The following is a 15,012-nucleotide window of genomic DNA, read 5'->3' as shown; positions in this document are numbered from 1 at the left end:
GATTTAATATCCTGGCTGCAGTAAGGCAGGAAATGTCTTATACACTTGGAAGATGTGACTTGTGCTCTAAGGAGGATATAGTGAGAAATAATAGAAATCAAGTGTACAGGGTGGGAAATAGAAACAAAGATGACCGAGGTGATGATGGACAGATGTGTTATTATTGAGGCATTTGCGTGTTGATTTCTTTAATTTTAAGTTAATCGTGACAGCTTGCCTTCTTTTCTTCCTAGATTGGTTTATAGAACCTTCTGGCTTCACAATAAGCAAAGTTACTGCCATGTGTTGTTTGAGTCAACTCGCAAGATATACAATCACAATAAGTAAGGAATGCCCACAGTTCCTCCACTTCCAAAATTCTGCTCCTGCAAATGATCAGTAAATTTGCAGAGACTCAGTTCAGTACTTGCAATCATATTGAAAATAGAGAGCTTACTTTAGAGAGCCAGAATGCCAGGGATGGGGGAAAGCTCAATGACTCTACCTGCCTTCAGTTTTGGCAGTTTGCTAAAAACAAACTCTTTAAGTTTTTCCAACCTTCTAGAATTTGCAGACAGTGCTTTTCCTTCACAGAGTTTCTTTTTAAATCAAGCAGGCTGTTCAGTTCTTCAATCTTTTTAATATCTTTGAGGTTGAAATTTCTGACATAGAGACACAATTTACCTTTGCATTAGGTCCCTGAGATTTGCTGAAAAATACCGCAGCTATGATCCCTATTATAAGTTACTATTAAACAGTTATGAAAGACTACTGAGCTAAAACTTTTCCCCAAAAAAATATTTAAGCACATTCAGTTATATCCTTGCTTCCTCTCTCCTTCCCTCCCTCACACCACACTCAACCCTGAAGTCATAAATATCTTGTTAGATATGTCCTTGTGCTCTTGCTTAGTACAATCGAGAGTAGTTCCAATGCGTATTATCCTAACTGATTTTTATTAAATTGGTTTATTATAGACTGATATGTAGAGATCAGGATACTGGCATTAATAAAAGGACTCCCTTTCTCATCATCACAAGGGGAGAAAACATTAGGAGATCTCTTTTAATGGATTTCTAAGGTCAAAATCCGTGTAACAATGAAAAGAAGATCAACTTTGGAGTCTGCTTAAGTGACTGACCAGTCAGAGCTCTTTTATTTGTACTATCTAATGAGAAGTGCTGTGCATGTGACCCAACTTTGCTTGAATCATTACTGAAATCTTTTATTCAGGTTCCATGTTTATTTAGTTAAGAGGTACACTGGGCAGAGTCCTAGAATAAGGTGAATGCATAAATCAGTTTTAATATGACAGTACCTTCTTAGGACATTCCCAGCAAACCAGGAACAGCAGCTGCCTGTGGCTGCATGTCCTCAGCTGCGCTTTCTATTATACCCAGGAGTCAAATAAAACCTAATCAGCAATCAGACTTACTATCAGAAGCGAGCTAGTGCAGGGTATTGGCTCTGTTAGAAGGTACAGACTGTCTCTCTCCAGTGATGGAAAAGGAACAAGAGAACCGCTATTAGTACCCTGTGTGGTCCCAAGCATCTCAGAGGAGGCTCTGCGTGTTCATTCGTTTTTTAAAAAGAGAGTGTCATGACAGATCAGAGTGCTATGATCTAGATGGGAGCCAGGCCATGTTAAAGGCGGATAAACTGTCACACTTAGGCTCGTTAGAATGTAATCCTGTTAAGAGTTTCTCCACAGCATCACATCATCTGACATAATTGAAAAGAAATCACTCTTGATTGAAATACACCTGCAAGAGAGAAAACCATGAAGAGTGGGGGAGTGACTATTACTGTTTCTATAAAAGGACAATAAACAGTATAGGCAGCACTACAGTATAATTTGCACTGCCTTTATAATTTGAATTTGTAATGATAAACTACAGGATTTCTCGCTTTTTATTTCCAATTTTTTGAACCTTGAGGCTGATACCTGCTGATGCTCTAAATAAATACAGTAATCTGCAAGTGAAAGGTTGCAGGGTTATAGCAGTTTGACTTCCAAAGAGACTTTCTGCACTGTCAGTCCATAGGATTCCTAAAAGCAGCATTTGGGACATATTATAAACTGCACCGCTGTATCAGAAGAACAGATTTCATGCACTCCTGAATTAAATTTCTTCCCAAATTACCTGGATGATGCTTAAACTGTTTAAATAACTCAAAAGAAAAAACAAAACAAAACCAAAAACCAACCAACCAACCAACCAACCAAACAAAAGCAAAAGAAACCCACCATTTTTAAGCAGGATTTCTGTTGACTGAAATTCTGTTTCCTTGAAATCCTAGCGAATGAATTTTGATCTGGGTAAACAAAACCTGGAAAATAACTGTGCTCATGTCACTGCAATCCCAGAGCCTGATATCTACACATGTTTGGTATTTGCCAAGGTTCATATCCTTCCCTTGGTTCAAGTATGTAAAATGCAGTATTTTTTACTGATTTTTTCCCAGACATTGGAAACAACATATAATAAGACAAGATAACATCAAACAACACATACTTTCATTGCAAACTGTAGAGAATGTTTGGTTATGGGTATGTTTGGTTATAGATCTGAATAATAAATAGTAGCTGAATAGAACACATCCACACTAAAGCTAACGAACTTGTTTATGTAACCATGCACAGACAACTGTGTAGCAGAATTAAAAGAAGTGTGTAACCTTTATGGTTTCAAAGAAAGTGTTCTAAAAAACTGCTGTAGTTTGAGCTGATCTCTTAAAATAATAACTTAGCAGATGTGGGCCTTTTCATCTAGTGGAAAGCAAGTTCTGAAATCTATTGACAGTACACAGTTCAGATCAGAACCAATATAAAGATGATAGGTTTGTGGATTACCATACTTTAGAGTTTAAAAGGCTCTACTTGTAAGTTTCTGATTCACTCTGCTGAGGTACAATAATATGGCAGTGTGCATCAAATTGCAGAATATACATAATGGCATTACAGAAATAGAAGCAGAACATTCCAGAGTCTGGTAGGAAATAAACATAGAGTGTGATTAAATAATACATACCAGAGTCTACTCTGTCAGGCATCAGTGAATAGCATTCATTGAAGACAGTGGTTCTGCCAAAGAAAAAATAATTACCTAAGCAAAAATTTCCACTTAAACTGTTTAGTTTTAGAATTTTAAACAGACTGTGAGAGGATGAAGACTGGAGTTACGGTACGCAAACACAAGTGATAGATCTAGCCTTCACTGAAGTCAATGAAAGTCCTTCAATCATTGCAATGACTTTGCATCAAATCTATTTCAAGACTATTTAACAGTAATATTAAACTAATGTTTAATATTAATGTCTTTTTTTCCTTTTTTTCCCCCAGAAATCCATAAAGAGCTCAACCTTAGAATAGTCTTCCAATGGACTTGATCTTCCCTATTAAACATTTCATGCTATTTCTTTTCTCTTTTCTTTTACAGGCAGGCCAGATCTGGCAGATAGCTGATATGAGGACTTTTCTGAGTTCAGAAAGCTGAGTGTGACACCAACAGACTTCAGTGAAAGAAAATATCCCTGCAAGCACAGAGACTTTTGGTATCTGAATTCATCAGCAAAGTCATGGCTACTGTTTCTTGCAGCACACATGGAAGAAGGCAACAAACTTTGTAACCCTGGCTAACAAGACTGTGTTTTTCTTATCAAAAGTAGGAGGTAGGCCAATTATAAAAAGATTATTTTATACTTAGCCTCCAGGACTTGAACTCTGGCCTGAACACTGGGCATTAATAGAAGCCAATTTTAATGACCTGAGATTTTGCTACCTGTGCTTTATTATTGTTATCAGTTCTTAAACACTTTGGTACTTTATTTCTTTAGATTAGAAATGGGTTCGTGGACTAAAATGTGGCCCACAGATTGGGCTCTTCTCATGAAATCATGGCTTATCTTTTCCCTGGGGCTCTGCATGCAGGTCTCCAAAACTTTGACCTGCCCAAAAGTGTGCCGCTGTGATCGAAACTTTGTCTACTGTAATGAGCGAAGCTTGACCTCAGTGCCTCTTGGGATACCGGAGGGTGTAACCGTCCTCTACCTCCATAATAACCAAATTAATAATGCTGGATTTCCTGCAGAGTTACACAATGTCCAGTCTGTGCACACGGTCTACCTGTATGGCAACCAATTGGATGAATTCCCCATGAACCTGCCGAAGAATGTCAGGGTTCTCCACCTGCAGGAAAACAACATTCAGACCATTTCTCGTGCTGCTCTTGCTCAGCTTTTGAAGCTGGAAGAACTGCACCTAGATGACAACTCCATCTCCACTGTTGGTGTTGAGGATGGGGCATTCCAGGAAGCCATCAGCCTCAAGCTTCTGTTCTTGTCCAAGAATCATTTAAGCAGTGTACCAGTAGGCCTTCCGCTGGACTTACAAGAACTTCGAGTAGACGAAAACCGAATTGCTGTCATTTCAGACTTGGCCTTCCAAAATCTTACAAGTCTGGAGCGTCTGATCTTAGATGGCAATCTCCTTACTAATAAAGGCATAGCTGAAGGCACCTTTAGCCACCTCTCCAAGCTCAAGGAGTTCTCAATAGTTCGGAATTCACTGACCTACCCTCCTCCCGATCTTCCAGGGACACATCTACTGAGGCTTTACTTACAGGACAACCAGATAACCCATATACCACTTACAGCCTTTTCAAACCTCCACAAACTGGAACGTCTTGATATTTCCAACAATCAGCTTCGGATGTTGACAAAGGGAGTATTTGATAATCTCCACAGCCTGAGACAACTCACTGTAAGGAATAATCCCTGGTTATGTGACTGCAGTATTAAGTGGGTCACTGAATGGCTCAAATTTATTCCTTCTTCCATCAATGTACGGGGTTTTATGTGCCAGGGACCAGAGCAGGTCCGAGGTATGGCAGTCAGGGAGCTCAATATGAATATGTTGTCATGCCCCACCACCACCCCTGGTCTACCACTTATCATCACCCCAGTCCCAGCTACAACCATGCCAACTACATTAATTCCCACCTCATCGTTTCCCCTCCCAAGTAGCAAATATAATCCTCTCACTCCCATCATAGCCACACTCCCCACTGTGCCTGACAGGGAGGACAGAGAAAGGGTGACACCTCCTTTATCCGAAGGGATTCAACTCTTCATCCATTTTGTTAATGACACTTGCATCCAAGTCAACTGGATGTCACTTTTTACCGTAATGGCATATAAACTCACATGGGTTAAAATGGGCCATAGTCTGGTAGGAGGAATTGTTCATGAACGAATAGTTAGTGGTGAGAAGCAGCAATCAAGCTTGGTAAATCTGGAGCCCAAATCCACTTATCGGATTTGTTTGGTTCCACTGGATACTTATAACAGTTACCGAACTGGAGAAGACACTGTCTGTTCAGAAGCCACAACCAAGGCTTCCTTTTTGAGCAATGGCAGCAACATCCCTTCCAGTCACGAGCAGACAACTTCTCAGAACCTAGGCTCCCCATTTCTGCTGGCAGGGTTGATTGGGGGTGCAGTGATATTTGTCCTTGTGGTCCTGCTCAGCATTTTTTGCTGGCATATGCACAAAAAAGGTCGTTACACCTCCCAGAAGTGGAAATATAACCGGGGCCGTCGGAAAGATGACTACTGTGAGGCAGGGACCAAGAAGGACAACTCCATCCTGGAGATGACGGAAACCAGCTTCCAGATTGTCTCCTTAAATAATGATCAGCTCCTTAAAGGAGATTTCAGACTGCAGCCCATTTATACCCCAAATGGGGGCATTAACTACACAGACTGCCACATCCCCAACAACATGCGATACTGCAACAGCAACGTCTCAGACCTGGAGCACTGTCATACGTGATGGTGAGGGAAGATGGGGGTGTCTAGGACAAAGAGGAAAAAACTCTAGAAAAAATAAGACCCCCAGCAACAATGAAAAGAATTACATTTGATAAATGTTACAAAGATGCATTTATGCATTTGAATACTCTGTAATTTATACGGTGTACTATATAATGGGATTTAAAAAAAGTGCTATCTTTTCTATTTCAAGTTAATTGCAAATGGTTTTGTAACTCTTTGCTTTTTAAATCTTTAAAAAATATTGCTGAGTACTGTACAGGGTTGTACAATAAGAACCCAATGTCATGGCAAAGGAAAGAATGACTCATTCTTCAAACATTAACCACTTTGCTGTCGAAGCTGTCTGAGGGATGTTAAGTTTCTAAGTGTCCTGAATACAGGAAAATAAGTGCGTATTAAAACGGTCACTAGGAACAGACAAAAGCAATTCAGATAAAATGGGTACAACCCTTCTGACTACAACAGTAGTTGCTGTTGAGCTTCAAACAATTGGAAATACATGTGTTGCCCTTTGTCAGTTCTGCATTTCCTACCTCCAACTGAAAACTGGAGTTCTGAGTGCTGCCAAAAAGGCTACTTTCTTGTTTGATTAGTTTTCTCCCAATATACCTGGAATAGGAAAGGTAGACAGAGTCAAACTCAAAGTGACCTTGACTCCTATTTGCAAAAACTACTCTGAAAATGTCCCCCAATACTATGTACTTTTATCATAGAAAATCTTTCTGCTTTTCATTATGATTTAAGAAGCTTTAGGCATTCGCTGACCCTTCTCAGTGGGAGGTGAAGGTTATCAGAATGTAACAGAGAACTGTCATTAAGTTGCACATCTCTTTAATAGAGCAGCATTTGTTGACACAGGGTGTTCAGGTAAAGCCTGAGTGAGAAAAATTCTGAGTTGCTCCCAGTTCTGCAGTATTCATTTACAATTTAGAATCTAAAAGTGTATATTGCTGAAAACATGGTGCAAAATATAATGCCAATGGAAGGTTGCTATTGATTTTTATGGTTCAAACTATGTTTGACTTAGGAGTCTGAGTTACGTTCAGTATGGAGAAAAAAGACAGAAAGCGAAAACAAATAAGAAATGTATTGTAAAAGTTTATTTAGTACTGGAATGCCAGGCATATTATAAACTGAATTACTCCTCTTCTATCTTAAGTTTTCCATAATGATCTGTGCTTTACAAGCACTAGGTGGGCTTAGAGTTTGCTTTTTTATTCTCTCAAATTCTTTAGCTGCAATACCTTCTGAGTCTTTGAGCTTTACATGCACTATGCAAAATGTCATGTTTGTATTAAAACCGTGATGCAGCTCTCCAAATTATGCAATGTTCCAGCCACTCTACTGACTCAATGACTGCCAGGAACTCTGGATTTCTTGCCAGCTCAGTGGTGGAATCTAATTCTTTGGTCTTTTTCAGTTTGTTTGTTTTTTGATGCGGCTCATTTTCTCCTGAGCTTGGGGACAAGCTAAAGTTCACATCAAAATGAAAAAAAAATAAAAAATAAAAAGATGGAGACAAAACTTCCCTGAGGGAGTAGGGAACCAAAGAGAAAACATTTTACAGTGACCAATTAGGAACAAGGAGAAGTTGTAGCAAGTGGATTGAAGCAAAGGGTGAAGCACTTTCACTGTGGAATGCTTAGACTTTTCACTTTATGAGGCTCCTTATGTTGGGAGAGAGGGTTTTAATCCTTTCCTTTGCTCATTTCACTCAACCCATTCTTGAAACTCAGCAGTCCATGAGCATGCAGTTTCTGAAGTTCAAATCACATGATAACACTCATTTTCTGCAATGGTGAAATGAACCTAGTTATGATTGATGGCATTTTATAAGGAATCACATCCTCCCACCAACACCTTTTATAATCACAGTTTGAAATTCCACTCTATATTCTATATATTTGCTATTTTCTCCAGATATAGCAGGTATTTTAGACAACCTGTGTGTCTATTGTAATAGTAAAGTCATTTAAATTGTGCTGAGTAAAAGGCTGCCATATGATTTGAAATGGTGTCATTCTAAGTAGAAATGTCTATGCAAAGTGGGTTTTTTTCTGTGGTTTCTTTACTGAAGATGATGATGATAAGGTTGATATTTTTGCTTTTTTTGGTTAATATGGTTTAGGTGCCACAGCTCAAAAGACAAGCAGCAAATAGTTGTGCTTCTGCACACTTCCACTGCATTGGAGTTTGCTTGAAATTAAGTAAAGCATAGATCCCATTGGGTGTGGACATAGTATTTAATTTCACTGAAATAACTAGTTGTACATTTGATTTCAAAAGGCATCCTTTGAAAGTACATGCTTATTAGTATTTTGTACTTCAATGACTGATGCAGGAGAAATCTTCTGTTCTAGACCTCAGGATATCATAGTTTCAAGATAAGCAAGGCACCTTATTTTTAACAATTGACTTATTCAGGGAGTTTGGCTGTACTGCGGGTGAATGATCCACAAGCCCAAACTAATGACAGCAAATGTCACTGACCTAATAGATCGAAAAATCAAAATTATATTAAAGATAGCATAGTTAATGCTTCATGTCAGTATGAATAATAATATATATATTGGTATGGGATACTGGCAATAGTTTATTTTCTATAAATACTTCTCTGAAAAAACTTAGCAAGCCACTTATACAAAAATTTGTGGATAGAGCTGGGAGTATTGCCTAAAAAAAATCAGATTTGTAGTCAGCTGAAAGATCACGTTTCATTTGAAGAATGTTTCTCCCAATTCCAGTTGTTCTTTTGCTGCAAAACAGTTAATGTATTTCAACCTACAGCAGAGTTTGTGACTTCTTTAAGTGCCAGTCACACAAATATCTGAGACTTCATTTCAGATCGCATCTGGATAAGTACATAATGGGAAAATTTCACTAGGTAAAGTATTTAGAAAAAGAGTTTAAAATGGACAATGATCTTTTGGCAATGTAAAGTTTAAGATTAGTAGCTTTTTCCTTAGGCTTTGTAAAAATGGGGTCATCTTCACTTAGTGCAAATATCTGACCCCTATAATAACTAAAGGCTATAGAACAGAAGTCCCAAATGTGTGTATATACAACTCATCCAAAATGTTCACTTCGAAGTCCTAATTTGAACAGGTTCATTGGACCTGGGGAAAAATTATTTTTTTACAATCAAAATCTCACTCATCTTCCATTGTATACTGCTAGTAGCTGACATAGATGTGCAGAAAGATTGGTTAGGGGAAAAAAATAAGACTTTAATTGAAATTATGTTAAAGAAGTATCACAACACTGCTGTACCCACTTCTTGGGTTCCTTCTGAAGACTCACTTATTTGCAGACAGGTCCTTATTTTCACAGATTCTGTTGCTGGCAGAAACAAACACCTGATTAATGCATGGACTTTGTGTTAACAAGTTCTTATTGGAAACATTAGTAATGAATTTATTCATAAAAATATTAAGGGATGAAGTTACTTTGGACTGAAAAGATAGCAGTTTTCCCTGTAAGCCAATAAAGGGGCTGTTTTACCTGACAGTGAATGCCACGTAAAACAGAGAAAATTAAGTACCACATGCTATTTGCAACTAGAGTAGTTCAACTGCATTTTTCTCTCAATCATTTTCTTTTTTCATGAGAGAAAATTTCTCCCTCTGGGAAAATTATTGATTTCAGTTTTGCAAACAAAAGAACCTTATGCATATTGTATTGTTATTATGGTTTTAAGGGTCTACATAAGGCACTTTATTAATGGTATTAAAATAAAAGTTCAGTCTCAGCTTCTGACAGTAAAGTGGTTAATTCTCATTGAATTCTACATTTATAGTACTTCTTCACCTTAAATTTAACATGGAAATATTAAAACTTTTTTCTTTAGAACATGAGAATAATGGTTTTATGCATGACTTAACTTCACAGCTCAGTGGAAAAACAAAACACGAGTGCCAAAACCAAAAGTTACTGGCTCTGAGCCTCATCAAATCCTGCCTGATGCTCTCTTCTAAGCACAGAGGTAATCCTAGGAAGCTGATGATCACTCCTTCCCTGAACTCTACTGAACAGGGCACTTTGTATCCCAGATGATACTACAGGCAATATTAAAACATTTGGCATTAAATTTTTGTACAACAGTAGGTCTTTTAAAGGACCCTGGCTAGTAGTCCATATGGAAAACTAGCACAGAAGAGATTTGGCAACCTTTTATTATACTGGGGCTCTGTGGAAATGTGCCTCATGAGAGCTGAATTCTGATCCTCTCAGAAACAGATAAGCTACTAAACAAATTGTTATCATCAGCTGATCCCAAGTATCTGAAGATGATGTTTCATAAAATTGATTTTAACTGAGACATGCACACTTGATTCTGTTCTGTGTTTGGTATACTTTCTATCTTTAACATGGAAAAATAGATGGTTTGAAGTCTGCATTATCTGTTTTCTGCAATCTGCCATGTTGCACGCATTGTTAACTTCAAAACCTCACTATACACTATATATTATCTTGTTGACATATTCAGTAAAGAGTTATTTAAAAAAATACATCAATCTTGCTGTATTTATATGAGCAAGTTAATTAAAATAAGGATGTGGGTATCCAAAAGGGACAAAAAAATATCAGTCTTCTTTACTTGCATTCCTGGAAATATTTTCAGTTGTTCTACTGTCTGTTCACCCTCTATTCAGTTTCTAAAAGACAGATATCATCTTCTGTCTCTCAAAGAGTTAAATAATTTGTTACCTCAATTTCTCAGATTCAGTCTTAATCTTTATAAGATTATCTCTTTCTGATACACATATAGTAAAGCACTGTAAAATGAGAACAGACTGTATTCCAGTGTTTACAATTATTAGGTACACTTAAGCAGCTACACACGGCTATAACAAATATATATATGTGGAATCTGTGACTCATTATATGCATAGTCATTTGATAAATGCATTTGACATTCATCCTTGACAATCTTGAACCTGTCTTTTAAGTATTATTATCCATTTAATCTGTTTCCTTGACATGAAATGTGATTTTTTTTTCAATTCTCCCTTCAAAATTGTTCTTGAATTTTCAGAATGCACAACATTCAGACATAAGCCTTAATAAATTTTTGTATAAAATAAATCTTATACATAAGATATATGTTAATATATGCACTATATATAAAGAGACGCTTTAGTTACTTAGAAATGAAAATGATGCCTCTTCTACTTACATATATTTTTGCTTTACCAGAAAGTGAGGTATTGAATGTTACAAGTTGTGTCTCTTCAAAGCTTAGAAATGTAATACCGCTGAGTGTCACAATTCCTCAAAAAGTTATCTTACTCTCTTTCTTAACCCTGAATATCATGTAAAACTACTGATGGCTCTGTACCATACATCCACATCAAGTCCTGCTGCCTTTCCCCCCTAATAGGTTTTCCCTGCATTTGATGCTTCTACTGAACCATATTAGACCCCGGTAACTAAACCTTCTTGCCTTACTACAAGAAGGTGGGCAATAGAGCTAATGTAAGTGAGAAACACCATCATTTATGTATTTCTGACAATAATGACATAATAATTTTCAATTGAAAACATTGTTTTCTGTCAAAAAAAAATTGGCAAACACTGACTTCATCGATAATCTTTTAATATCCCAATTTTTTTTATTGTAGTACAGATAAAACTTTATATTTCTTTTTGATACTTTTAAGCCCACTTACCTGGAGCTGTTCAGGCACACATACGAGTGTGTATAAATTTCTGGGCTTGTTTATAGAGGATTTAGCTACAAGGATCTCCCAAAACAAACACATGGAGGAGCATTTTTCTCTGTTGTTCAGTCAAAATTTTTCAGTATTTGACTTTAAAAAGAGTTCTTCCATCTAAGAAGAGTACCATATGAAGAAACAGCATTCCACCACTAAAGTATGAAACAAACATTTTAATGCTGGTTGAAGTGCTACTGTCAGTGAAGGTTGAAACTAAAAATCACTAAAATACTTCCATTACATAGAGAGAGGCTTGATGAATTTTTTAACAATAAATTACATTTCTAAAACAAATTAGTACATTTTAAGGTGAAGTCCTGACCCCACTGATTTCAACTATAAATCACAATATTTATAGGAATAATACATCAGAAGGATTATTAAAAACATGCAGTATGACACACCATATAACATGTCAAACCATGTACCCCCAAATGAAATACATCAATTAAGGAGTAGTGTTATCTGTCTCTCAAAAAACTAGGAGAGCTGTGAAATAGACTGCAGAAAACGAGGGGTGAGATAAATATGTACTGAGTAACATTGTCCAATATAAAGCCATCCAAGATAAGGGCATTTAAAGCCACAAATATGCCACTGAGCATAGCAAGAATGTCCTTTTACACGAAGACACATACATTTTCTGCTTGTAACTCCATATTATGGCTAACATGTGACTGCAAAAATGCATGTATGAATATTCAGAGTTTATAGTATAGTTACACTTTGGTGGGGACGTCTTATACCGAATAAGAAGAACTTGGACATTGTGTGCTGGGTCTGTTATTTACCTTCTCCGTATAGAAAGGATTCACTTGAAGAACAAAAGTCATGTTGGTAGCACTGTCCTGTTTTTCTAACCCTAGAATACCTCAAAGCGTTAAGACAGTATAGAAACTATTATGCAAACGTCCAGCTCAGATGCCCATGTACGTTTACAACTTCAGCATGCTGTGTGCAAAAGCAAGAAGTCTAACATTGAGCTGAACACAACCATTCTTGAAAAGCACAACTGCCAGAAAGATCCTGTATTTCTTGAGAGAAATCAGTATAGACACTTCTATAAACCTTGAACAGGTGACCACACACATAAATAAAATTCTTTCTGATGAGGATTGAAGTAATGTGTCTAAAGATGGAATACTGTAATTTTCCTACTTTGAAAATACCCGTTTGTGATGAAGAAAAGGCAGATTTTGTTACGTGAAGATGAAATATAGTAATAATGATGTAAATACAGACATACTCCTCTTTAATGACATTTTATGGACACGAAAAAAGGCACACACATATGCTATATACATATATATTTGTGATATAATTTTAAAATTCCCTGAAAATTATCAGACTCTTCAGATGAGATCCACTTCCAGCACATGTGCAATATTACAAAATATTTAAATCTTCATAAATGATTGCAATGCCTTTCAGTGAATAGAAACAGTAAAATGTGATAAAATTAGTATTTACAGAAATAATGCACAGTATTAGCTCAAAGACTTAGCTGTGGTAGAAAGAGAGAAAGAGAAAAAAGAAAGAAAAGAAAAAAGGAAGGAAGGAAGGAAAATTGAAAAATAAGAAAGAAGAAAGGGAGGGAACAGGAGTTGTCTAACTTACATCTGCACACAAAGTGCATTCTGTAAAGTGAAGGAAACTGGATTCTGTGTACCCAGTGTATAATTCTGACCTCACGTAACTCCACAAACAGGTTTAAGTATTTAAAGGTGAGGAACCAATGCATAATTCATTGGTCCCTGACTTAGGGTGGAAATGTTAAGAATTTTTTAAGAAGATTTGACAGTTGGTATGAAGTCCAGTTCTGCATTATCTGCTAAAGTGAATATTAATCAAGCAGGGCAGTAGAATGTTGTTGTAAGTGAAGACTGCAGAAACAAGGCAAGCACATAATTAATTTTCACGAAAATACTACTCCTAGCTGGCAAAAAGCACGTGTGAGTTATCAAACATATATGACTTAGAAAAATAAAGAAATGGAAACCTGAGAAAGGGGTGATATTCCAAATTATTATAGTTGGTTTAATAGTATTCAGTTGAGTAGGCAATTAAAGAATTAGTTCATAAATGTATTGAAGCTTTTCCTATTTAAGGCCCCAGGGAGCATATATTCTATTTCCCATTCACAAGAAATGAGTTTAGGCAGCTTTTTACTTACATCTGCACTGGGGGTTAGTTTTGAAGTCAGTGTTTGCTTTTCTAATTGGTGATGTTGTTCATTGGAACTCTGTGCATGCATTGATTTACTTTGTCATCTGTGAATAATTTGAGGGATAGTCTATTTTATGTGCAACACTTACCTTCTTGAGAAATATATAGTTAACTATATATCCATACCTTTCTGCTTTTGTTTTGGCTTTCCATTTTATAATTTAACTTTACAAAAATGGAGGAAATTTGAAGTAGAGCAAATTTAAATTTTTTTCTGCTACAATTACAGCAAGGGTAAGGCTGTGTCTTTTTAGCAGAAGACCAAAATTAAGAATACTAAGTTAAGAAAGAAATTATCTTAAAGAATTTTGCTATCAATTTTAAGTTAAATTAATTATTTTTCAACATTTAGTTATAATAGCGATGCTGGGAAGTTGAGCTAGGAATATCGAGAAAATTCAGGTTTGTGGTTATAGGACCTTTGTGTCCGTAGGTTCAGTTTTACAGATTATTACTAGTAGCTGCACAAAGAGAAGGAAAAAAATGTTTTTTCTTCCTTACTCACGTATATCAGATTTCTTTTTGTAGTGATCAAAGAGGAACACAGCTACTTCACAGAGATCTCCCTCAAAAAAAAAGGTGTCCAGAACAGAAAGAAAATACGTGAAGTCATGGCAGAAGTAGATCTGGATCATGTTATGAGGGAGGCAGCAAATTACAGATGCTCTGCAGCATTATTATAGGACCTTTAGTTCATCCAGGGCCCTACTAAGGTACCTTCATTGGGATTCATGCTCTTGGAGGTATTCTGTCAAAAGGCACAATCCATGCCTTTAGAAGCTGGGAAGGATCTGAGTTCTATTTCATTTTGTGGACCTTTAGTTACCATTTCTGGAGGGCCAGGTACACTGCTATTTTCAAGAAGGAGTGTGAAAAAAGGCAAGTTTGAAAGGTCACATTTTCAATCACTCTCCTCGCTCTCCCTTTATAAATGTAAATTTTATTAAGGTCCTTGAAGGCGAATTTCCGAACTATGACACATGTGATCATTGTGTTAGCCTCAGATCAGACACTCCTACTTTCAGTTTAGATGCCTATTACATTCCTCCATCATTCCTCAACTAATTTTCCTAATGTCTGAAACTAAGCAGTTTGTACTATTGCTTATTTGTCACAAGATAAGGAAAAAATCTAGAAAATAATTTTACCCGCAAACTGTGGTGACTACTCAACAAAGCTAAGCTACAGAAATGCTGACAGTACAGTGAACCATTTGTCATGAAGTAATGATCTTCTACCGTGTTATCAATTCAAT

At 36.7% G+C, this 15,012-nt stretch overlaps 1 protein-coding gene across 5 annotated transcripts in view; it reads left to right on the top strand.

The window, feature by feature from the left end:
• FLRT2 (fibronectin leucine rich transmembrane protein 2) overlaps positions 1–13,874 on the top strand; it is a 65,360-nt gene extending 51,486 nt beyond the window's left edge. For all 5 annotated transcript variants that reach the window (XM_051806730.1, XM_051806729.1, XM_051806732.1 and 2 more), the window contains exon 2: positions 3,420–13,874. In XM_051806730.1, the coding sequence (XP_051662690.1) occupies positions 3,824–5,812 (1,989 nt within the window). In that variant the 5' untranslated portion in view covers positions 3,420–3,823 and the 3' untranslated portion in view covers positions 5,813–13,874. The remainder of the gene's footprint in view (positions 1–3,419) is intronic.
• The last annotated feature ends 1,138 nt before the right edge of the window (positions 13,875–15,012 follow it).

This window comes from Manacus candei, unplaced genomic scaffold (genome assembly GCF_025592945.1).
Source record: "Manacus candei isolate 608988 ecotype Guabito, Panama unplaced genomic scaffold, ASM2559294v1 h1tg000067l, whole genome shotgun sequence".
In the NCBI taxonomy this organism is placed as follows: Eukaryota; Metazoa; Chordata; class Aves; order Passeriformes; family Pipridae; genus Manacus; species Manacus candei.
The sequence above is the reverse complement of the archived record's forward strand: the minus strand, read 5'-3'. Positions and strand labels throughout refer to the sequence as shown.